Source organism: Solea senegalensis, linkage group LG15, assembly GCF_019176455.1.
Source record: "Solea senegalensis isolate Sse05_10M linkage group LG15, IFAPA_SoseM_1, whole genome shotgun sequence".
Lineage (NCBI taxonomy): Eukaryota > Metazoa > Chordata > Actinopteri > Pleuronectiformes > Soleidae > Solea > Solea senegalensis.
The window spans coordinates 6,555,673-6,578,695 of record NC_058035.1 but is presented as its reverse complement, the minus strand read 5'-3'; the positions used below and the strand labels follow the sequence as shown (position 1 = coordinate 6,578,695).

Below are 23,023 nucleotides of genomic sequence, written 5' to 3'. Positions count from 1 at the left end.
ACATAAACATCTTGAAGACCACACTGGGTGCCACTCTGCCACTTTATCCCACTTTATACCTAATAAAGTGGCAAATTGGTGTATGTTTACATCAAGTCATTTAATCCATGCTCTTTTTTAACATCGACAGTAGTGACACAACAGGCTCACATTTACTGCCTCTTGTTATACCTGTCATGTCTTTAGGTTTCCACTGTTGCTCACATTTCCTCCACAGCCTCCCTCCCTCCATTTCTGAGACAAAAAGAGTGAGAGAGGGAGAGAGAGAGGAACACAACTGTGCCCCGCTTACTCCCTAACTGCTACCTACCGCTGCTCTGCCGTTGCCATGGATACAGTGCCCTCTCTTCCCCCTCTCCTCTCTCCCTTCTCGGTGGGCATGGAGGGATGGGGCTAGAAAGGAGAGTAGAGGAGAGAAGAGGAGAAGTGGCTCTGGCTGCTGCCTCTGCGTCATATGCATACCAGTGCAGCTGAGGGCTGCCCCCCTCCTTCTCCTCTTCCTCCTTTACCTCCTTCCTTCCTTTCCTTCCTTCCTTTTCATCATCCAATTTGCACACTGCTAAATCCCCTCTCCATTTGTGTCTCATATCTGCATCTGCTCATCACTCTTTCCCCGCTCTCTCTCTTTCTTTCCCTGCTGGCCCAGCTTGGTTTCCCACTGCGTGGCTGACCCAGGCGGACTTTTTCAGGCGAACGTGGGCGCAGAAGAAAGAGAAAGACAAAGGTAAGCGTTGAGATGGAGGTTGTTAAACAGTGTTTGTGTGAGAGAGCGCGTGTGGAGAGAAAGAATAGGAGGAGGGGAGGGCACCCAACAGCTGCAAGACAAAAGACTGAGAGGTGAGCGTTGATAGCATGACCTCACCTGGGATAACAAGTACACCACCAAGAGCCTTTTTAATGTTTTGTTGGGTAATTTGGGGCAACAGACATGGCTGTCACTGCATGTGAGTGAGTGTTTCCCCTGCTGTCAGAGGATAGCACGAGTAGATGAGTGGTTAGTAAACCAGGCAGTCAGTGTCTCTGTGTGATGGCACTTTGCTGTTTGTCACATTTGTGAGCACTGCTGCTGCTAAATGCTTCCACAGTGGAGAGAAGAAGGAAGTCAAGTGTGGGGGGGACTTCTCTTATTCTCAGAGAGCTTTTACAGCAACATATGGATGTGTTGACGTAGGGGAAGTTTCTGCATCTGTAAGAGTCAGAGAGGGTGACAAGTGTTCACCTTCAAAGCCTAATCACTCCTGGAAGAAGAAGCCATTCCCCAAATCACACTCACTAACCCCTCCTCCACTTCTTCTTTCCTGGCTTTTAAATCATTTTTCTCTGCTTTGTTTTGGGTTGCATTGCCTCTTCCTATCTCCAACATGTGCCTTTTGTTCAGAGTTGTTCATTTCACAGTCAGCAGACGCCTCTGTCAGTCTGATGTAAATGTCAAGACCTACACAGGCACAACAAAAGAAGCAAATGGTGACAGAAGCGCGAGATGAGAGGACGAGACACAAACCTCGAAACAGACGGAGACACAGGAGAAAAAAAAGTGTGCGTATATGCGTGAAGGGGAAATGAAAAGGGGGCGGGAGACAAGTCAGGGAAAAAGAAGAGGAGGCCCTCAGGGTTGTTCATTGTGTCTCAGTCCTGAGAACAGTGTCTGACACCATTTATGACATTTAACTGTGATGTCTCTGCCAGTGCGCTGGTGTGTGGGGAATGTGCCTGTCAGCTCTCATTTCAGTGGAGACAGTTGTTTGTCCTCTGTTAGTACAGTATATCAGTTATGAGTGACAGACAACACGAATCTGAGGTTTGTCTGCTTCGGTGCAGGAGACACATGGCCATACTTCATCTCAGCCTTTTTATCGCCTCACAAATACAGTTCATTGGCACAGTCCATCATGCGCCTGCAACACCTGTCGTTGTCAAAATATATCAGTTTGAATTGCTATTCAACAAGATGATATCTAGCACTATTACTCAAGAGTATTTGACACTGCTTTTTATACAGAACGACCAGATTCACAGACACTGGATCTAATTTTATACATTGTTTGTACATTTCATGAGTTGTGGGGGGGTTTTGGTTTTGAAGGAAGTGTGAGTACCCAGAGAAACATGCAAACTCCTCACAGAACGGTCAAACTGGGATCCAAACCAGTGACCTTCTAGTTGTGAGTCAACAATACTAGCCACTGCATCACCCTTTACTAGCTATATTAAGCTTCATATTCAACTTTTTATTACTTTTCAATGATTTTTGGAACTACACCTATCTTATTATCCATCACTTTAACAGTTCAGCAGTTTATTTTCCTCACTGTGTATTAGATTTGTCACAATTAGTCATTTATTTCAACAATTTATTTGTAAAATCGTGTTTAACCATCTATTCTGCTTCCATGACATTTAATACGAGTATTACAGCAACATAATTTTCTTAAATAGTAGTATAACCAAGGGTCATTATTTATTGATATGAGGTTAGTACATTTTGAAAACACACAAAAGCTTAGATGAGTGAAATGTTCCTCTGATTTTTTTTTTTTCTTAACTCCTGGAGAAGTTTAAAACCAAAGTAACTGGTATATCGCGCTTAAACTTAGTAGTAGGAGTAAAAATCAATTGTTTTCGTCATTGCAATAATGTTTTTGGCAACACTGTCCAGTCCTATTTCAGCTCTTTGTTTGTAGCTAATGGATTATACGCCTGTGTCTATTTGCAATATTTCACTCACAGCGTTTCTATTTATAAGTGTATTATAAATATAATACATAATAATTAATGCCTATAATTTCCTGTTTAGTCCCATTTGTTGAGCATTTCCGGTCTTATCTTAAGACTCTACAAGTCCATACAGAAACTGCAAATGTCTGACAGCGTCATTTACATGATACACGTGCAAAGACATCCAGCTTATGAAAGTCAGTTATGTGCAGGTGTGTTTGTGTAGCAGAGTGTGAGATTATGAGGTTATTGAATCAGGGAACAGGCACGCTTCAGAAGTTATGGGACGAATGGAAAAGGAAACTAAATCACACCATCAAGCTTTAGAAAGCTAATAACAACAGAGTAAGAGGAATAAATGAGTAAAGTCAGATGAGAAAAAGGGCTGCTCGGCGAACAGACTGTAGAGGAGTCAAGCTGTTTACATGCAGCTCCCTCTGCTTGTGTGTGCACACATTATACGTGTGTGTGCTGCTGCTGCCTCCCATGGGTTTCCAGTGTCCCTGCGCTCCAGGTGGGCTTTGCATTTTTAATCAATACTGTCTGTAGTGATTAACACCGGTCGACTCTCTGCAGCAGAACAACAGAGGGAAGGAGCAAGAGAGTGAGACAGAAAGAGAGATGGGAATCTGTCATACACGCACGAGGCAAAACGTGTGTGTATGAGTGAGTGACTATACTGTATGTGTGTGTGAGAGAGAGAGAGAGCATTCATGTTTGTTTGGCAGTAATGACCCTCTGCCTCTGGGTTCCTACTGAGTATGTTTATCTCCCACAGCAGCACTGGGCAAAAATAGACGATACATCACTGCCACACACACACATGCAAACACACGTACACACACCGTGTGCATTTTCTCCTTTTCCTCTCCTTTGCTCTAATTGTGTCCCTCATGCATTCTCACACAGACAGGTTTGCCCAGCTATTCTTGTTAGGACACTGAAGCCTTATGCCTACCCCTAACCAGTTAATGCCTAACCCTATCCACAATTCACATCTTTAGCCCTAGAAATAAGGGTTCTGTTTTGGAGGGGGGGGGACTACTGGTCCTGACAATATATATGTGTGTGTTTGTACATATATATATATATACCAGAAAACATACCAAAGAGGTAACAAATACAAGTACACACACATTGACTCCATTCCATATTATTCACTCCAGTCTCACACATAAGTCTCCTTCTTCCTATTTCATTCCTCTCTCATTTTCCCTCCCACTTGTGTTGCAATATGCCTATTAATGATGCAGCCACAGCACTGCTGCCAACTTCCTGCCTCTGACAGAGAGAGAGAGAGAGAGGAGTGTAGTTGTGGAGTACATGCCCTGCTTTGTACCACTCCCTCTTATCTCTCCACCCCCCCGTCTGTGTTGTTTTCCTCAGAGTTGGCCCATGCAAGCAGCGTGTGGACTGAGTGCAGCTGTTTCGTCCAGAGCAGAGCCCAACATGTGAGAAGATGTCTGTTGGAGGTTGTGCTTGTCCCGGTGAGTGCCTACTCTCACTCTCACTCTTACTTCTTCTCTCTCGCTCTCTCTCTCTCACACACACTCTCTGACTCTGCTCTCCCTCTTTCCTCCCCCCATCTTTGTGCTCAGACATGCTGTCATGAAAGATGGACTTATGTAAAAGTGCCGCAAAGCTGCCTTGGGCCCGTGTCAGGATGTGTGAGCTTGTGTGTGTGTGTGTGGAAGCGTGTGCGTGTGTGATGGCGAAGGCTACACCCTGAACACATGTCCTAAAAAGAGGCCACGACACTTTAGGAGTTGAGTTCAGCAGAGCTTCACAGTCACCCAGGCTTGCTGTGCAACAGATCAATGGCTCTTTGAGTTTTTAGACACACACACACAGATATCAATAAGTACTTCACTGGCTTTGACTCTTTTCTGATTTCTTATTTCAGCTTCATCTAGCTGCTGTGGCTCTTCAAATCCATATTTTCTGTACGGTCATATGTTTAGATGTGCCCACTTGCTGCTGGAATTGATTTTTCACATTTGTCCTGTGGGCCAGGAGTGAACGTGGTTCAAAAGAACTTCAGTTCGCTCACTTTGAAATAGTTTAAAGCTGTCGTCTCACACGTTTAAATCATTACATGACATTCACTCAGCCAGAGCGACTCTCAGCTGAGGTACAACACCAAAGCTTCAGTACAGTATGAGACCTTGAAGTGAGCACGTAGCTAAATCTGTTGCTCAGGTAAAGATGGAAATTGAAAGTGAGCAATAACTGTTAGTTAGACATGTTAAGTGGATACTTAAGAAGAATTAATTAAGAGGTGAATATGTCTGGAGTAAAGCTGCTGTCTGGATACAAGTAATCTCTTTGTCATTGTGACTTTGCATTTTCATCCCTGCATATTTCCATTGTTGACTCAGTTGTTAAGCTTAGCTCGGTTTATCGCCAGAATCAAGACTCTTTATGAGTTTAGCTTTAAAAGTGCAGTGGTGTAAGCATTGGTGACATATAATATTCAGACTGCAAACTGTAACAAACAGCATATCAGGTAAATAGGGTGGCCTGCACATACAAAAAAACGGATGTCATGCTTCACACTCTCACTGATTTGTCCCTTCGGGCTTCTGTAGGGACACGGTGGCACAAGATGGTGGCCTCCATAAAGCAAAGCCCTTGCCTAAAGTACACATAAAAGCCTTAATCTAAGGCTATAAAACCCAAATGATTTTTATGTAAAGTGATTATATACTTACACATACATAATTACGGGTTGTAGATTCAATTTCTGCAAATAAATCTCCACAATGTTTCACAGTGGACCTTTAATTAAAGCTTACAGAACAGAAAGCATGCGGCCGCTGTAAAACATTTCTTATCAATTCTCAGCGCTATTCACATTCTGCTACTGTATCAGACGTGTCTGCACATGTCGGTCTTTGGCAATTTTTTTTATCAAGTAGATCTTGTATGACGTTCTCTCCGACAGAGTGTTTGCTCCTTAGCGACTTTAGATCAGCACGTCTCTCTTCAGTTAGAGCAGGCATCTACGGAGACAGTTGCCTTGTGCACAGTGAAAAGCCTCGCAGTGCCAGGGGACGGGCTCTGTGCAGCACAAGGGAGCGAGTAACAGCTAGAAATTGAATCGTAGCATCTGCGTGAGGGGATCTCAGAGAAGAAAGATTAAATTAGGGTGTCAGTATCATTTCAATGGGCCTGCTTTGATTCATTGGTTGTCGGCTATCAGATGAAATAATATTAGAGAGCCCTCTACTTGATTTCCTCCTCTCAGAGTCATTCCTTATTGTCGGTGCAGATTTCCAGAGTCTCTGCCTCCGCCGCTGCCTCTGAGGACAGACTTTACAGTGGAGCAGAAACTTTTAATGGCAACCACATGTTCTTGAAGGATGTACCAAGAGGTCCAAGCGGAGATCTGCCCATGTACATGTTGTGTGGCAAGGCTGCAACACACACAGAGGTTTACACAGTTCACAGAAGCAGGCATGTGTGCGACTATCCGGTGTGCACATACACACACACACACACATAAATGGATCCTGCTGGGACAAGTTTTGGCTGGTTAATCTCTCACATAACCACAGAGCAACATTGATCAACACTGGTTTGCGGTTTCTCTTTTGCTCTGCGCGCATGCATTGGGAATTATCATCATAATAAATGGAAGGCTGGTTTGTTTACATTCTTGCATGATGGGGAATGGAAGGTCCTCCTCATCCTTTGTGCGTTTGGAAATCACCGCACCTCTCTGTTTTCACCTGCTTGCTGTCGTCTTTCTTTTTTTAGGAGTAGAGGACTTTGATCAGAGTGTATTTGCATGTCCGCATGAAAATGTGTATGAACAGATTTCTGCCATCTGTCGGGTTCATTGACAACCCTGTGGTGTCCTGGTGTTGTTGTGATTTAGCTGTGAATCAGCCTTTTTAAGGCATTGTTCCCCGCATGCAGGAGATCCATGCTAACACACTGGAGCCAATCACATCCTTTGTTCAAACTAAATGGTAAAAATAGATTGCCTGTGAGCTGTAGATAACCCCCCCTTTATTTTCACATGCACCCACTCAACCATGCACTCCCCTCTGCTCAACACTCTCTATGTCTCGCTCTCTCTCACCCATTTAATTCTGGCCCTTCCCTCTTTCTTCCTCGTATCACTCCCCCTCCCTCACCCTCTCCCCCTTTATGTCACTCCCTCATCCCTCGCTCGCTGCCTTTTGCAGTAGCAGCAGTGCTGTTACCTCATGCAGAAAGTCACATGGCTCCTGATTGCAGGAAAGTGGCTTAAAGCAGTGCCAAAATGGCAGCCAAACAGCCAGGGCTTATTTCTTTTTGATCACCATTACACAACAGCAACAACTGCCTCTGCTTTATCTCACGACACTCTCATTCTTTCTTTTCCCGCTCTGATGCCCTGTTTCTAGCTTTCTCCTCATCCCCCTCTCTCTCTGTACACCAGTGAGTCTCCTCAGATCATGTTTGCAAGATCAAAATGGCTGTGTGTGCAGAGGCAGAGAGAAGGAAGGAATGCGTGGGAGACAGAGATGCTGGAGAGTCAGAAAAATGAGGGGGGGGGGAGTAGAGGCAGAGTGGAAACGAGCTGTAATGATGTCACATCTGCTGCAGGCTGAGAGGGATGGCACAAGAAAGCTGGCATGTGCCACGGGGGTGGCAAGAAAAATAAATGTGTGGGAAGTTAAAGGGTTTTTTTTTTTTAATCAAAGCACACCTTTATTTGCAAGGAATGTGCCATTTAAACATGAAAGCGAGACGGATACTGAGAGAGAACCTGAGAGGGACTCTTTCAGACTGACATAGAGCTGTGCTGAAGACAAAGTGTGTTCAAAACCGTCCTGCTGTACAGCTACTGGATATTAGAGGCCGTCATTAGACTTCATAAATGTATAGTAAACTGCAGTAATGAGTTGAGTTACTGAATTTCAAATATCAACTTTGCAAAGAGATAACAAATGTCACTCACTAGATTTGATAAGATTCAAGCGAGGCAAGGGAAATGTAGTCATTTTGTGTCTGTTAAACAGAAGTGATACTGTCTGGCCAGTGATTTTCAGGTGGAGGGATAGTTGGTTGGTTTAGAATGTGGCATTAAAAACAAGCATTATTTGAATGTAGTCCTTCATCTTTTAAGATAAAATGTCCATATTCTGGAAGAATCAAGTGCTGTCTTTCCGTTGCTAAATTATTCAGTGAAGATTATGTCTCTAAATAACACCCCAGCAGTTTGTCTCCCTGTTGTGAGAGGAGAATTTTATTATTTGAGGTTTTTTTTTGTTTTTTTTTAAAGGAACTGCTTTCAGAGTTTAGAGTCTAGATCAGGGGTAGGGAACCTATGGCTCGCGAGCCAGATGTGGCTCTTTTGATGATTGCATCTGGCTCGCAGATTTCGGCTTTTCAGATAAAACATAAAATATTATCACTTGTTTTAATCCATCCATCGATTTTGGAAGTGGAGGAAACGCAAGTGAATGACATAAATGCAGCACCGTTCTATTCCCTGGCTTTGGATGAGTCAACAGACGTAAGTCATTTGTCGCAGTTCAGTGTGATTGCAAGATATGCTGCTGGTGACACACTGCGCGAAGAAAGTCTTGCTGTTCTGCCAATAAAAGGGTCCACAAGAACCAGAAGTCGCATTAATGGTGAGTATTATAACAACATTATTTAAAAGAATAAATTCAGAGGCTTATTATACTCACATTTAGTTAAATTCAGTCTTAAAATATATTATATGGCTCTCACTGAAATAAATTTGCAAATATTTTGCTTTCATGGCTCTCTGAGTCAAAAAGGTTCCCGACCCCTGGTCTAGATGTCCGCACAAGCGGAGAAGCTGTAAACATGATTTGTGTTTAATTAATGGGGTTCACTGCCCCAACCTGACAGTTTAAACTGCACCAGATTATATCTGTCGACAACAATCCTCTGTAGCGTAGTTTAGGGATTAGCTCATTCTATGTGGAGTCAGATCAGGGGTATCTGTCACGGGAAATGTCGACCGTTACACAGACGCTCAACTCACTTACTTTTTTTTGTATGTGTGTGTTATCCTTCAATCTATCTCAAACTTGTGCTGTTACATTTCCTCCTGTCAGGCCACAGCAACATCCTCTGAGTGCAGTCTGTGTTAGTTCTGTCTGCTGCCATGTTGTTATCACAACCAGTCAGGTGCCACAACAGTTTCCCTGACAGTTTGTGCTTCCACTGTGGCGTCTGGAAAAGCAGCAACATGAATCACCAGCACTCGGCAGTAATACTCCACTATAACTGTGTGGGGACACAATAGGTTTCCAAGGATTTTGAGGGTGTTTTCACTGCAAGTTTAGGTGTAAAGTGTGAAGTTTTTATCTACATGTTGTCTAACTGTGCTGGCATTTGACTACTAAATCCATGCATCATTTCTTTATTAGAGACCACATAATAATTTTACATGGAAGTACATGAAATCCAGTCAATTATGAATGCTAAGCAGTTTAAATAGCACCTGTACAAGAGGGTTCATTAATACAGAAGACTAATTTAGGAGTTGGGACTAGGACTCTTATTATTATTGTTATTACTATTATCATTATTATTATTATAATTGGTCAGTACTAAAGAATTCAGATTACCTTATTACAGCTGAAACTGCTACAGTAATACATGAAATATCACACATTGTGTCAGTTAAATCAGATTTCATTCTTAAGCATTACTGCACATGTAAAAGTCACTGCTTGCTATAATCATGAAATTGACATATATGTAAGTGATTCAAATGGGATATTTTACATTTTATATTATGTTAGTTGTGACAGGTGTGTACTGTTAATATTGCATTCTTCTCTGCTCTGTTTTAATATATGATGAGACTGTTTGCAGCAGCATTTGCCACTAGAGGGAGATGCTGTTCTGTCATGTCAGTCCATCAACTCTGTAAAGACAGCACACTGGTGAATTATGCTGAACTGAGTCACAACAAAAAGGCTTTGGTTTTTCCTCTGCTTTTCCTGTAACTCATCTATTTTGTGTTAAAGGCAACTCTGTGATCACTTTACTTAGACTGAGATTTTATAAGTTGTGTCTTTCCCCAAAATTTAACGACACTCTGGCAAAAAAACAATAATGAGAATACATATTTTTGCTTACTTACAACAAGAAACTCCAGGTCAAAGCAGTTACAGTACATGGCTTGTTAGATTTCAAATTAGTCCACAAAATGTTTGTTTCTCCTTCTATCTAAAGATCTAAGCTGAAGCTCTTTACAGTGTGTCTGGTGTTGATTTTTGTGGTAAAAGCGACCGGGGTGGCTTTGCTTCTTTTATCTGCATCCCCGGTGTAGCTACATTACTCTCCTCCTGAATGCAAACCTCAACAAATTCACATATATCACTTGACAACATCAGTGGTTATTGATCAGACACGGGGCTGCAGATTATACCTCTGACATACTGTAAACTGGGGCTATGACGGCCTCAAAACTGTGGTCTAAAGGATTTGTGTCATCAACCAAGTAAATATTTTCCCATGGCCTGAATTGAAAAGCATATATATATAGAGAGAAATTTACTGAACTTAGAATCAGAAACTCTAAAGGCACACACCATGGAATTAATAAAGATAAAAAGACAATAAATGCATTTTAAATGCACACAGTTATTTTACTCTCCCCTCATAATTATTGCTGCATTGTCAATTAACGTAATGCCGTAATAAAATGCTAATGGCTACGTTTTACTAGAGATCATGTCATGCCATGTCTGCCAACTTCCAGGGTGAGTAGAATGATTCATGTTCCTATGCAACCAAAGACTGGCTCTGACTTATTGATAAGTTTGCTTTAAAGTCAGCACAGTAATTATGTTAGATTTGAATTTATGTTCCTATGGACTACTACTACTAGTAAACCAATCAATCTTCTCAAGAGTCAATGGGCTAAAATATAAATACATTTAAAAATGTATTCAAATAAAAGCCAGACTAAAATGGTGGCTCTTTATTCTGCTTTGAAAAATATAATTTACTACTAAGTGTTACTAATACTACTAATAATATTAATGATAAAGGCATCAAATAAAACAATGGCAGTGCATAAATAAATTCCTTCGTGTACATACATACTTTGTTATTATACTGGAGCCCGTGTTTGGGGGAGGGCCGTGTTTGTGTCGGGATGGGCGGAGGACGCTGGAGGAGGCGGGGCATTTGTTTGTTCGCGTCTCGGCTGGCAGGAACAAAGGGTCCTGTAGCAGTAGTGGTGAGGTCTCGCTGACTGTACACCAGGCTAATGACGTTTAAAAGTTATTACCGAGGGGCTGCGGATTAACGGGAACCGAGGGAACGTACGGTTGCTCTTTGCTTCCCTCGCTTGGCGTCTTGTTTGTGCTCGCGGGACTGTGTTGACAGCGGTCGGTCGGGTTGTCAACGCTCGGCGCTGGAGCTCCCCCCCTCATCCAGTCGCTCCGGCTAGCATCGAAGCTAGCTGGCCAGACATTTCTGAGCGGAGGTGTTTGAGCGAAACACCGCGTTTCGGTGTACCTTTCTCTGCAGGTAACTCAAACTCACAGCCGCTGCCTCGGCAGCTCCACAATTATCTGAGCGTTAACAAACACGGGGGAGAGGTTATCAATTGCACAGCGAGATAACGACACTTTAGCAACTAGGTTAATAGCTTAGCAACTACATCCGTCCTCCGCAGACGGTTAACGAATGCGGCCCTTGAGTTGAGTTTACGCCTGGTTCTGTGCGTGAATTTAGCGCGGGCTTACTTTAAACCGTAGACGGTGCGTGTGCGCGGATCGAGCTGCGATCATTTGACGCACACGGACAGAGCAGCTGTGTTGGGTACTGTTTGCACATCGCTGTGGATGTGTTGTTGGCTGAAGGCCAACCTCCGGAGCCGCTCCATTGTTCGCTGTTAACATTTTGGGCGGACTTAACTGCCCCAGATGGATTTACTTTAAAGCTAACCCCTGCTGCACTGGCCAGCCATCGTGAGCCATTGTCTTGTTTATGACGGGGTATTATTTTCTTAAAGGCCTAGGCAAAGGAGGAAAACAAGATTGATATGATTGAGTGTAGAAGAAGCTGAAATGCAACATAATGGATGGCGACCGTAGTGAAACGTCACTGCCTACGAATTAATCAAGCTCGCTCACAGGCAGCAGCCAGGCTCATTCATCTCTGTCATGTGTGCAATTCTCACGAGTAACCGTCTCTCAGTTTGTGTTATTATTATACACTCACTGACCAGTTAATTAGGTACACCTGTTCAACTTGTAACTGTAATCTCACGACCTGCTGAATTCCTAACTGACCATGGTGATGTAGGAGTCTTTTAATGTGTTATAGTTCGGGATACTCAAGGATTTCTACACAAAACCGCCAGTAGTGTTTACGGAGAACGGTCAGAGAAAAAATGTATAGTGACTGGCTGTTCTCTGAGTGAAAATACGTTGTTGATGCCAGATTTCGGAGGATTATGGCCAGACAGGTTTCTACAAAAATAACAGAAAGACAACATTAACTTGAATAACCACTTGTTTCAACCAAGGATGCAGAGGCCATCTCTGAGTGCACATTGAACCTTGAAGGATATGGGCTATAGCAGCACATTAGGCACTAATCCTGTCAGCCAAGAACAGGAAATTGAAGCTACACAGGCTTGTCAAAATTGGACAATAGAAGATTGGAAAAACATTGCCTGGTCTAATGAGTCTTTAATGACTGCTGCCACATGCAGTTGGTTGGGTAAGCATTTGGTGGAAACGACATGAATGCATGGATCCATCCTACCCACCTACTGTTGAGGCTGTAGTGGTGTAATGATGTAAGGAGTGTTTTCTTGGCACATTTTGCGCTCCATAGTATCTATTGAGGTTTGTTCAAAGACCACAGCCTACCATCGCATCGCTGGCAATGTCTGTTCCTTAAGCATCTTCTGATGTTGCAAATCTTCAATAACCTCGGACTATTTTTTTAACATTACTGCATTATATAATCATTAATGACCAAAATATCTGATTTGTTGTTGTTGAATGTGGCAGAGTTTAAAGGAAGTGAGAATAACCTGCTTGTCATCAAATGTGCAGGCTGTTCTTAGCATCAAATGCATTGATATATACATTTTTTATAGTTTATTCATTAGCATGAGGGCATGGGAGGATATAATAATTTCCTGATATGATTATCCTAATCAAATTAAATGTGTTTCACAGTATTACAGTGATAATTTTAAAACTTCTAATTCTGGTCTCCTGACCATTGTTCTTTAGTTAATTAGTGTCCACAAACATTAAGGTAATTGTGCCCATATGTTTTGCACATTTTCTGAAAGCTTGTGGCTACTGAGGGGACAGTTGAACTAATGTTAATGTTTCATGAAACTTAACTGATGTTACCAAAAAATGCTACAGAATGTTATTGTGTTAAAAATGTTAGTGAGGTCCACAGACTGGAAAGATTCAGGCTCCCCCTTGTGGCACTTCAAAAATAAATCATATATTTTGGTCAGCTAGATAGCATAGACAAATTATTGGGAGTACTATTACAATGCGCAAAAATATGTATTTTCCCATCCCTATTATCAGTTGGCTCAACAACAACTTTTCATACAAGGTTGATTGCTGTCTGGTGGTGTTTTAGGGGGGTTGGGTCTATAGGTCAGAGGTAACGTAGAGCGAACCATTGTTGGATGCTCCTGAGCTGGTTTGCCTTTATAGTAATGGGGAGGAGAACATGACCTGCCGTGACTCTTGGGTAAACCAATGCAAGGATAAAAGACGTGAAAGTAAATTAAGGAGGAGTTATAGTTGTTCAACAAGCTGAGAGCAAGGTTGTAAAGGAACAGGGTCTGATCTGAGTTCACAAAGACATACTTAACCCCAGCTCATGCCCCCCAGCCCCCCCATTTGTCTCAATTTAAACCACTGCCTTTGCAAGTTCTGTGTAAAAGTGAGCTGTGTTGGTTGTTTCTCCCTCAGTCCCAGTGACTGACTGGTTTGCGTAAGTAACAAATGAACATGATGCTGCCTTTGTGTGCCTCTTGAGATTATCTGATTTGCGACCAACGTCTGTGTTATCAACATCAATATTCCTGTAATGAATTTTTCTCCACCACACATGTTCAGTTCCTCCAGGTCACTTTATAGTTTTTCTGAATCTGCACTGAAAAGCAGGGCATTTTACTGCAGAGTGGTTACGTTGGACCAGTCTGGGTCAAATTTCCTGGGTTTGTTTTTCTTAAACATCAGGGTGTAAAATACAGTAAGATAGACGCAATTGAGCGCAGTAGCCCCTCATGAGATCTCATTTAGTTGAGAATGGATGTTTTTTTTTCTCACAGCCTGAATTGTTCAAACCCTTATCCAGAAAGACAAGGGTTAACAACTGCTAGGGTAGGCCTGTCAGGGTAGGTCGTTGGGGGATGGGTGGAAAAGGCAACTATGGTGGGAGAAACACACACACACACACAAAATGCAGAGAACATGTTTAGGATCACATGGGACTGTAATGCTGACAACAGGGTTCCCCATAAATGTACAGATGGTACAAGAACAAAAGAGAAACATGCAGTACAATAACCCCACACACACACACACACACACACACTGATTTACACTGATTGTTTCTAAGATTTGCTGCTAGCTGATAAATGTTGCCTTTTCTCTCCCCATGATGAATTTTCTTGCCCATTTACCAGATTGAAAATGCATTAGATAATGAAAGCAGTGGGAAATTGTTTGGCAGGATGCTTTTTATTTGACCAAATCTCAACAAAATCATCCCAGATTAAATTACTTGGATGATGCTGTGATTTGAATGAGCTAAATCTCCTCTAAATCTCTGCTCTCTCTCCAATCCCCCCCACCCTTCCTCTGCTCCTGTGGTTGTGTGTAGGCTGTTCGTCAAAGTCATTCAAGCTGTACTCTCCTAAGGAGCCCCCCAACGGCGGCAGCTTTCCCCCCTTCCACCCAGGCGCTATGCTGGAGAGAGATGTGGGGTAGGTCTGACTTTTATGCTCATCATGATTGGTATTTTATGAATTATATTTTAGTGGGCTTCATGTCGCAGTTTGATCAGCATGTCTTTTATCAAAGGAGAGGCAGACTCAATTTGTGTTTCATCTCCATTTCTGCCATGCATTCAAAATCGGCATAATTAAAAAGTGACAGTGACACCTTAAAAGCACTCATTAAATGAATTCTCGTTGTGTGCAAGTGCTGAATATTTGACCTATATTGCATCCCTCTGTGTTTTAATACAATACTTTTTTTTAAAATGTGAAAATCTAGTCATGTAATATCGGTATTTTTTCACACACACATCCTTGGAAAAAGTTTAAGTAATTTTGTCCTCCTAGGCCTACACCCATGTACCCCCCATCATACATGGAGCCTGGAATGGGGTAAGTATGCTGATGCTAAATAATGAGCTTCTAGTTCAGTTAGTCTTGACTTGAAAGTAATTTATAAAATGTAAATCCAGAGAGCTCTGGGTTTATGTTAAAGTGTAAACATTAAATTGTAAGTTACTTACACTTGAGACTGCTGGCAGTTGAAAGATTGGTGGGAAAGTCTGTGAAGCAGCACAGACTTAAGTAGTGACAAATGCTGTGTTCTGTTACAGGAGACCCACCCCGTACGGGAACCAGACAGACTACAGGATATATGAGCTGAACAAAAGATTACAGAACTGGACAGAGGTGAGTGTCAGAAAGACATAGTTTGTCTGTAATACATCACACATGTTCTTTTTTAGCTGACCATGCTTGGTATTTTGTGTATTATTTATATAATATCAACTGCAAGAATTTACTAACTTAATCCACATTTAGTTTCTAATAAGATTGTCTGGTAATCCTGTGAAAAATGTAATAAGAGTGCTAGCTGTGTGTGTGTGCGTGCACGACTGTATAGCTGATTCAACCTTTTTTTGTGTGTGTCTGTCAATATGAACACGGCAACAAATACATGCACATGAAACTGTACCTTAAGGCAGTCACTTTTTTCCAAATGCTACATTTGAACAAATATTTGTTAACTAAAAAATAGTTTAACGTTGTTCCCGAGAACAACAATAAAATCAATCTTATTTTCCTGATGAATGTGGATGAAAGATCAAGCTCTGCTCACTGTTCCCCCTGCTGGCCCACATGTTAATTGTTTCAGTGTTGTGGGTTTAAGGCAGTATATTTTGACCACAAACTGGTTTTTAAGGTTCGAGTTTGAGTTTTTCTCCCCCGAGATCAAACAGAAAGCCAATTACATTTTAGGAAACAGGTGTTCTTTTTGTAACAGCAATGTTTGTTCATACATCTTATTCATCTTCCTCACTTCTGAAGCGATCACTTTTTTAAGTCCTTGATGCTTATTCAAACCTGGGGTGTCTGGGGTTTGTTTTCTGCTTTTCAGGACTGTGACAATCTCTGGTGGGATGCCTTCACCACAGAGTTTTTTGAGGATGACGCCATGCTCACCATCACTTTCTGTCTGGAAGATGGACCCAAGCGATACAGTAAGAGATTAAAGATGATCTTGTTGAGTGTTTTCGGATTGTTATTGTCAATGTAAATATTCAGAATTCAATTAATTTCAGTGCTTCATATCGTCACAGTATAATCTATAGTTTTCTGTGTTAATTAAGAAGAAAAAATATAATGCTTTGGTTAGTGTGATATGATCAAACTTCCAAAGTTCAGGTGCAGAAAAGACAACAGTTGTAACAGTGAAATATTATTTAAATCTTAAGCATGCACAATTTACCAACATATTTTGTCATTTTGCAACTGAAGAACATTCTGACAAAATCAATATGTAGCTTTATTTCCTTTTGTTCTTAAGTTTAGATTTTAATTTTGAAATATCGATAATTTTTTCCACAGCCATCGGCAGGACATTGATCCCACGCTACTTTCGAAGTATTTTTGAGGGCGGCGCCACTGAGCTGTTCTACGTTTTGAAGCATCCAAAGGAGTCCTTCCACAGTAACTTTGTGTCTCTCGACTGTGATCAGTGCACCATGGTGACTCAGAACGGCAAACCTATGTTCACGCAGGTATGTTTGTATTCCCCACACTCTCTCTCTCTCCTCCTGTTATCGTTATTGTGAAGTCTAAGCTTCGATCTCTCCCTCTCCTGTGGGTAAGGTTTGTGTTGAGGGTCGTCTCTATCTTGAGTTCATGTTCGATGACATGATGAGGATCAAGACGTGGCATTTCAGCATCAGACAACACAGAGAGGTCCTTCCCAGGAGCATCTTGGCTATGCATGTGAGTTTCAAACCCAAAACCCTCATAAAAAAAACCCAAAACCCATGCTATTAGACACATCTAATTAACGGTGGTGCCTTTTATTTTACCTTGCAGGATCCCCAGATGCTCGATCAGCTGGCTAAAAATATCACTCGATGTGGGCTGTCCAACTCCACGCTCAACTACCTCCGTGTAAGCAAAGCTATCAATTCTTTAGTCCTAGTCAATCACTGAGTGGTGCGAAATTGTCATTTTGAATCCAAATAAGGTAATATTAGTGGTAGAAATCGATGTGATTGGATAATGACTCTTCCTAGAAGGTCAGTATTGCAAGAAAAGTACAATCAAGGCCAATTATAACAATTTTTATTAGTTGCACTTGTTTCAAATCCACTCCACTAGACTTTGCGCCACTGGTTATACCTGCAACATCGGTACTTCATGTTTGTTCTTTCGTTCCTCTCTTTGTCTTCCCTAAAGCTATGTGTGATATTGGAGCCCATGCAGGAGTTGATGTCCAGACATAAGACTTACAGCTTGAGCCCCAGAGACTGCCTGAAGACTTGCCTCTTCCAAAAGTGGCAAAGAATGGTTGCACCGCCAGGTAACTGTGATATTTACATAAGTGTTGCCTTAAGGCTACATCCACATGAACTACATTTTAATTTAAAAATGCATAAATTCTACCCCAGAAAAAATTATTTGACATCCCAAGAAACTGTTGATTTGCACAGAATTGAATACTGAAGTTGTAAAATCTTTATCTTTATCCTTTTCTGTACTTTTGAAGCTGAACCCGCCAGACAAGCTCCAAACAAACGACGGAAAAGGAAGGTGTCCGGTGGAAGCAACGTGAGCACTGGTGGAGGCGGCAACAACAACACCAACAGCAAAAAGAAGAGTCCAGCTAACAGCTTTTCACTCGCCAACCAGGTACCTGTAAGCATTACATCTATTTCACCTCTGTGTGCACCTCTGTGGGAGGGGTTGTAAAGAAGGGCAAGAAGGCTGTTTGTGGGTGTAGAGGGTTATGAGTCTGCCTAGGTGTTGGAATAGCAGCAGGCCAGGATAGAGTTAGCTTAGGGAGGCATCTGGAGGTGGGTTTTTGATTCATGATACGGATGGGGGTGGTGATCTCTGTACATTCAGAATTATAATAATTATTATTATTTCCTCATGTGATGGGCAGTCCCTGGTCCTCTGGGGCTATATATATATATTATATATAGGGGGTAATAGTTATGGTATTTTGGGGCCATGGGATGGATTTCCTTTGCTCTTGATTTCCAGTGGGACATTCACTTTGGTCACCACTAAGTCTGTCAGATCACATGATTCACACAGCACTGCTGTCTTTGCTTACTTGGTTGCTTGCTTGATTGAGCGAACGAGACCCGAGGTGGAATGAACCCCCCCTTCCACGTGATGCAGCACTCAAGGATCAGGGATGCCCACTGCTGCCCAGTAGGGAGGGCCCCTCGATCCTGGTTCTTGGAATTGGGGCAGGGAGTTGGGGCAACATGGACTACTGAAGTGTCGGATGGGAAAAAGCCATAACAAGACACTGTCCTTTTGTGATTGGGTTCAGAATGAAAGGGCACTAAAACTATAAGATTTAACACTTGGTTCGTATCATTTTCACAAACCAAGTATCATTTTAATTCACTGAATTGTTAGGATGGAATTGAACGCGGTCAGATTGCAGATTCCACCATTGGCGGAAAAAAAAGCATCAGTTACAGCTCGTCCGTGCAGCCAGTCATTCCGCGCGCACCCCTGTATTATGGGGATAATATGTACCGGCCCTTGCTGTCCCCTTTAGGACGTGATGATGGTGGGAGAGCCCACTCTGATGGGAGGGGAGTTTGGTGACGAGGACGAGCGTCTGATCACACGACTGGAGAACACGCAGTACGATGGTGCGAATGGCCTGGAGGATGAGGACAGTTTCAACAGCTCACCTGCACTTGGGGCACAGTCACCCTGGAACAACAAGGCCCCCTCCAGTCAGGAGAGCAAGAACGACAACTCCCAGTCATCCCAGTAGACTACCGAAGTCCCAGCAAGGCCCCTTTTCAATGCTTAAAACCTTACTGGGTCCTGAGCCAATGTGCTAGCGAGTCAGGGAGGGTAGCCTCGAGCACTTCTGTCAAACTCCTTTTTGTTTGTTTTGTTCCGCTATGTAATTTTGAAGACAAAAGGAACGTGATTAGGCAAGTGGTTAATATCTGATAATCTTTATCTGACCATCTGTCACATGAAGGACACGGTTAGCAGAATCCCACTCTCGCTCCCTCACACTGTTGCACATGATCAGTGGTGCTCAGCCTTGGCCCTTGTCTGCCCGGCTGCAGTTAGTCCTCGTATATGTGTGGTGAGAGCGGCGAGTTGACATCCTGAGCACATGTATGCGTTTACCCGCCATCATCGCTCACCACAAGTGTTTGGGCCAATGTTGGCATATCCTGATATCCAAGTGCTTGCCATTGGGTTCTTGTTCCAACCTCGGGTCTCTAAAGCGTGCGTTTTCCTTGACGACGCACCTCGTTGTTTTCTGTTGTGCTCATGTCACAGGGAAGAAATGCTATAGCTTTTATTTAACTTATTTTTTTGCAGGCTGCAGAAAACTGTGTGCACTCATAGTATCAAAACGTTCAACGTTCGGTTTTTAAAAACTCAATTATTTGTTTTTGTAGGACCTGGTTGGAACAAAAACCTGTACAGTGCCGGAGCTTGAGGACCGGAGCTGAGAACCACTACGCTAAATCTTAAACACACACACTCACACTCTCTCACTTGCTCCCTCTGTCTCTCTGTGTCTCTTTTTGCTCTCGCTCTCACACTCAAACAATAATACAGATACACACTCTCACCTACACTGACAGCATAAAACACTGAGGTACTGGAGAGAGGTGGTATGCAGCCTGTCTGGACCACTACCCCAGACGCTACAGACGTGTGTTTTCATTTTCTATGACTTGTTTTCTCAGTTGTCCTGTTTTTTTGTTTTTTTTTATTTTTGTAAACAATTTCTAAAAAAATAGGCCAACAAAAACACCCACCCCTGAATATTCTTTGCACTGTTTCCACTATTAAACTCCTTATCTATTTTTCTTATGAATTGACGGTGTATTTTTCTTTCTTTTCTATTGTTTCTAGTGTGAGAACTGTAAAACATCTGAATCCCGCAGTATATTAATGTATAAGTATTGCTAATAATTCATTCTTTTTTTGTGACGGTAATAACTTTCATGTAAGTCTATGCTTGATATGTCCGTCCGTCTGTGTCTGATGTCACACGGTCACCAGGTCCACTGGCTTCAGTGCTGAGGAGAACAAGGCTATTGTTATAATTCTGTGCTTACATCCTGTTACACGCGAGTCCAAAATTAGCACTCTGGAAACCAGTTGACCAACTAAATTTCCATCAAGCGCCTGGTTTGCATCTGTTGTCGTGTCATTGCAGAACTGTTCGCTTTGTATTGAAGTTCAGAGAACATAATTACAGATTTAAAAAATAAAAATAAAAAAAAAAGTCTCAAATTTGCTACACAAAATATTTTAAAGATAAGTTTTGACAGGATTGTAAAATAGGAGAAAAAAATAAGACTTTTGTAATCATAAGTTTCCCAGAAATGTTTTTAATCACAATTAAGAAAGCTGCAGACCAAGGAGCTACATGTAAAGAGTCTTTAGATATTGGTTACACGTTGCGCTGTTCTATGTTTTATGAAGAATCAGTTTTGTTGGCTTTACTTTGTTTGTGTCTGTGCTTGTATATTTTTAGCTAGTCATTTCTGTAAAGGTAATTCTATGTATTCCTCCCTAGAACGATGAGAAACTCAATCTAATGTAAAGAGATGGAAAGATGGAAAGCCTCTTAAAAGTTTTTTTTTTAAACGTGATTTTTAATGGTACAATCACTGATAAAAGAATTTTGCCCTCATTTTAGCAAACTGTATTTATTTTTCTATGTATGGACATTCTGTTTCGGTCCAACCCACCTGTACAATACCATGATACTATATAAAGGAGTCGGTTAAAGCTAATGACGCTCATTCCATTACTTTTGTTCTTTAACATGTGGCTCCCAGGCCAGTTGCGCCTGTTTATTACATTGATTTAATATGTTCACAGTGAAGAGATTTGATAGCCATTCTCTGCTGTTGTAGGTTTGTGGTCAATCTGAAGACATCAGATGCACTGAAAACCAATAAATAACCACGTTCAGAGAAAACAAAACGTCTACATACATGTCGTCTTTTGTCCCGTGAAGTTTCTTTTCTTCATGACGGAAGGTCGTAAAAAAATGGTGGAAATTTACCACAATGCTACAGCCTTTTGTGGCATGCAGTTACATCAACCATGTGACTTTAATGGTTTTGTCTTTTAAGGAAATGGAGGATGTTTTTGATAATACACCAAACCATCACCCTTTTTTGTTGGATCGCTGAAAAAACACAAAGGTTAATAGAAGATGGACTCTTATTACAGGCTAGTAAGACTCTTAAAGATGTTTCCTCAGGCCACAATGCATAGATATGCAGAATAACACGTGTCTGTGTGTGTATGTATATTAATCCACCAGTGTTATTATTCAAATAATAAATACATAGACTTTGTATACAATGTATATGTATAGAAAAACCACATCTCCACATCTAAAATCTGTTCATGGCAAGTCAATAACAGAACTGCTGTCGACGTCAGCACCTTTCACGCGCTAAAAGCCTCACTGTGCTTGACTTTATCTGCTGGGTCAGGGTTTCTTTTCCACTCACAAACAGCAGCACCATGAAATGGAAAGAGTCACCCAACTCTCAGGCCTCAGGTAATTTGCACATTCTCCCAGCAGGGGTCTCACTTAGCCCTCTTTATGGACTCCTAGACTTAGAGCCTGTTAGAAATTCCTCCATCATTATGTCAGATAGAAATACTGTCCATAAATCCACACGAAGCAGCCGCCTGTTGTGTACAATTAACTCTGTCTCCATCACCACTAAAGTTTTGTGGTTTTATGGGTTCAGAAACGATGACAGCGATGAATCCACAGCTTATCAGCTCCAGAGTGACATAATTCACCCGGTACAGTTTACAGAGTACACTTTGTTGCGATTAATTAACGTTGCAAAGTTTGAAGTGGAATGAAAGACTCGGCCCTTGTCTCTGAACGTCCATTCTTTCTTGATAGTGTGGGAAACAAGTCATGCGAAGAGAACAAACAAGTGAAATGTCTTCCTTGGTTAAGCCAATGAATCATACAAGCATCCCAGACATATTTGTTTTAATAAAAATGTAAGTAAGAAGAGCAGTACAGCGCTGGCTCTCAGGATACTCAAAGTGATTGAGGTAAGTACATCAACGTTATCCAGCCCCAGTCGTGTGCGACGACAAGAAGTGCAGTATAATGTAATTTCTGCTCTTCAATCTTTACTGAAAAGGGCCTTGTTTACCCATATAGACAGAGGGTGAAAGGTCATTGTAGTACCAACACACACACCATCAACCATTCACTCTCACACACCATGGAGGAAGTATGAGTGCCCAAAGGTCACCAGTTTTCCAAGAGCATTATTTCTTTACTTTTTTAGGACTCATCAGACATCCATCCACACGCCCAGTGCGCGATCGCATCTTCACTGCAACACAAACGGACGTTTCCCTCGCTGATAGATATGGAAATCAGTTTCATGCCCAGTGGCGTGATGTGGTTCATTTACATGCAAATGTATTTTAAAAGAGTGTGACACAGAGCAGGAAAAGTTCCCCCTCAATTTCAGAGACAGCAAAAGAGAGATGTGAGACATCACTATCACAGAAATGATAATAATTACATCTCATTTCTCTCCTGAAGATGCTTGTATCCTCATTGTAGTTCAGTCCATTCACTAGTCATGTGTTGTCTTGTTCAGCTGCACAATTTGATAACACTGATATGGAAAAAAAGAGAAGAAAAATCCCTCCGCTGTGCCAACAATGTCGACTGAGATATTTGTGTGGATTTTTCTTTTGGCTACAATCAGGTTGTACTGCATGTTCACAAATCTCCATTCCCCAAGAGTGTCTTTCACAGCCACAGTATCTTCTTAT

The 23,023-nt window shown here is 41.9% G+C and overlaps 1 protein-coding gene across 5 annotated transcripts; it reads left to right on the top strand.

Moving 5' to 3' along the window:
- The first annotated feature begins 443 nt into the window (after positions 1-443).
- On the top strand, positions 444-21,175 carry ldb1a (LIM domain binding 1a). Of its 5 annotated transcripts, none has more exons than XM_044045843.1 (12): positions 444-724; positions 4,102-4,202; positions 14,581-14,683; positions 15,044-15,088; positions 15,310-15,385; positions 16,095-16,197; positions 16,565-16,737; positions 16,829-16,951; positions 17,048-17,125; positions 17,414-17,537; positions 17,724-17,872; positions 18,756-19,623. In XM_044045843.1, the coding sequence occupies exons 2-12, from the start codon at positions 4,175-4,177 to the stop codon at positions 18,978-18,980; spliced, it is 1,227 nt and encodes a 408-aa protein (XP_043901778.1). In that variant the 5' UTR covers positions 444-724; positions 4,102-4,174; the 3' UTR covers positions 18,981-19,623. The 5 variants fall into 5 exon arrangements, with proteins under 5 accessions (XP_043901778.1, XP_043901780.1, XP_043901782.1 ...); XM_044045845.1 differs by having other exon boundaries at positions 445-724; positions 17,724-17,866; XM_044045847.1 differs by lacking the exon at positions 18,756-19,623 and adding an exon at positions 19,630-21,175 and having other exon boundaries at positions 461-724.
- The last annotated feature ends 1,848 nt before the right edge of the window (positions 21,176-23,023 follow it).

What these genes read in the sequence shown, in the direction of transcription:
- ldb1a (XM_044045843.1), top strand. Translation starts at nt 4,175, where the DNA reads ATGTCTGTTGGAGGTTGTGCTTGTCCCG. An exon ending in AGATGGACCCAAGCGATACA is followed by an intron (nt 16,198 to 16,564) that starts GTAAGAGATTAA and finishes TTTTTTCCACAG; the next exon opens with CCATCGGCAGGACATTGATC. An exon ending in GCAAACCTATGTTCACGCAG is followed by an intron (nt 16,738 to 16,828) that starts GTATGTTTGTAT and finishes CCTGTGGGTAAG; the next exon opens with GTTTGTGTTGAGGGTCGTCT.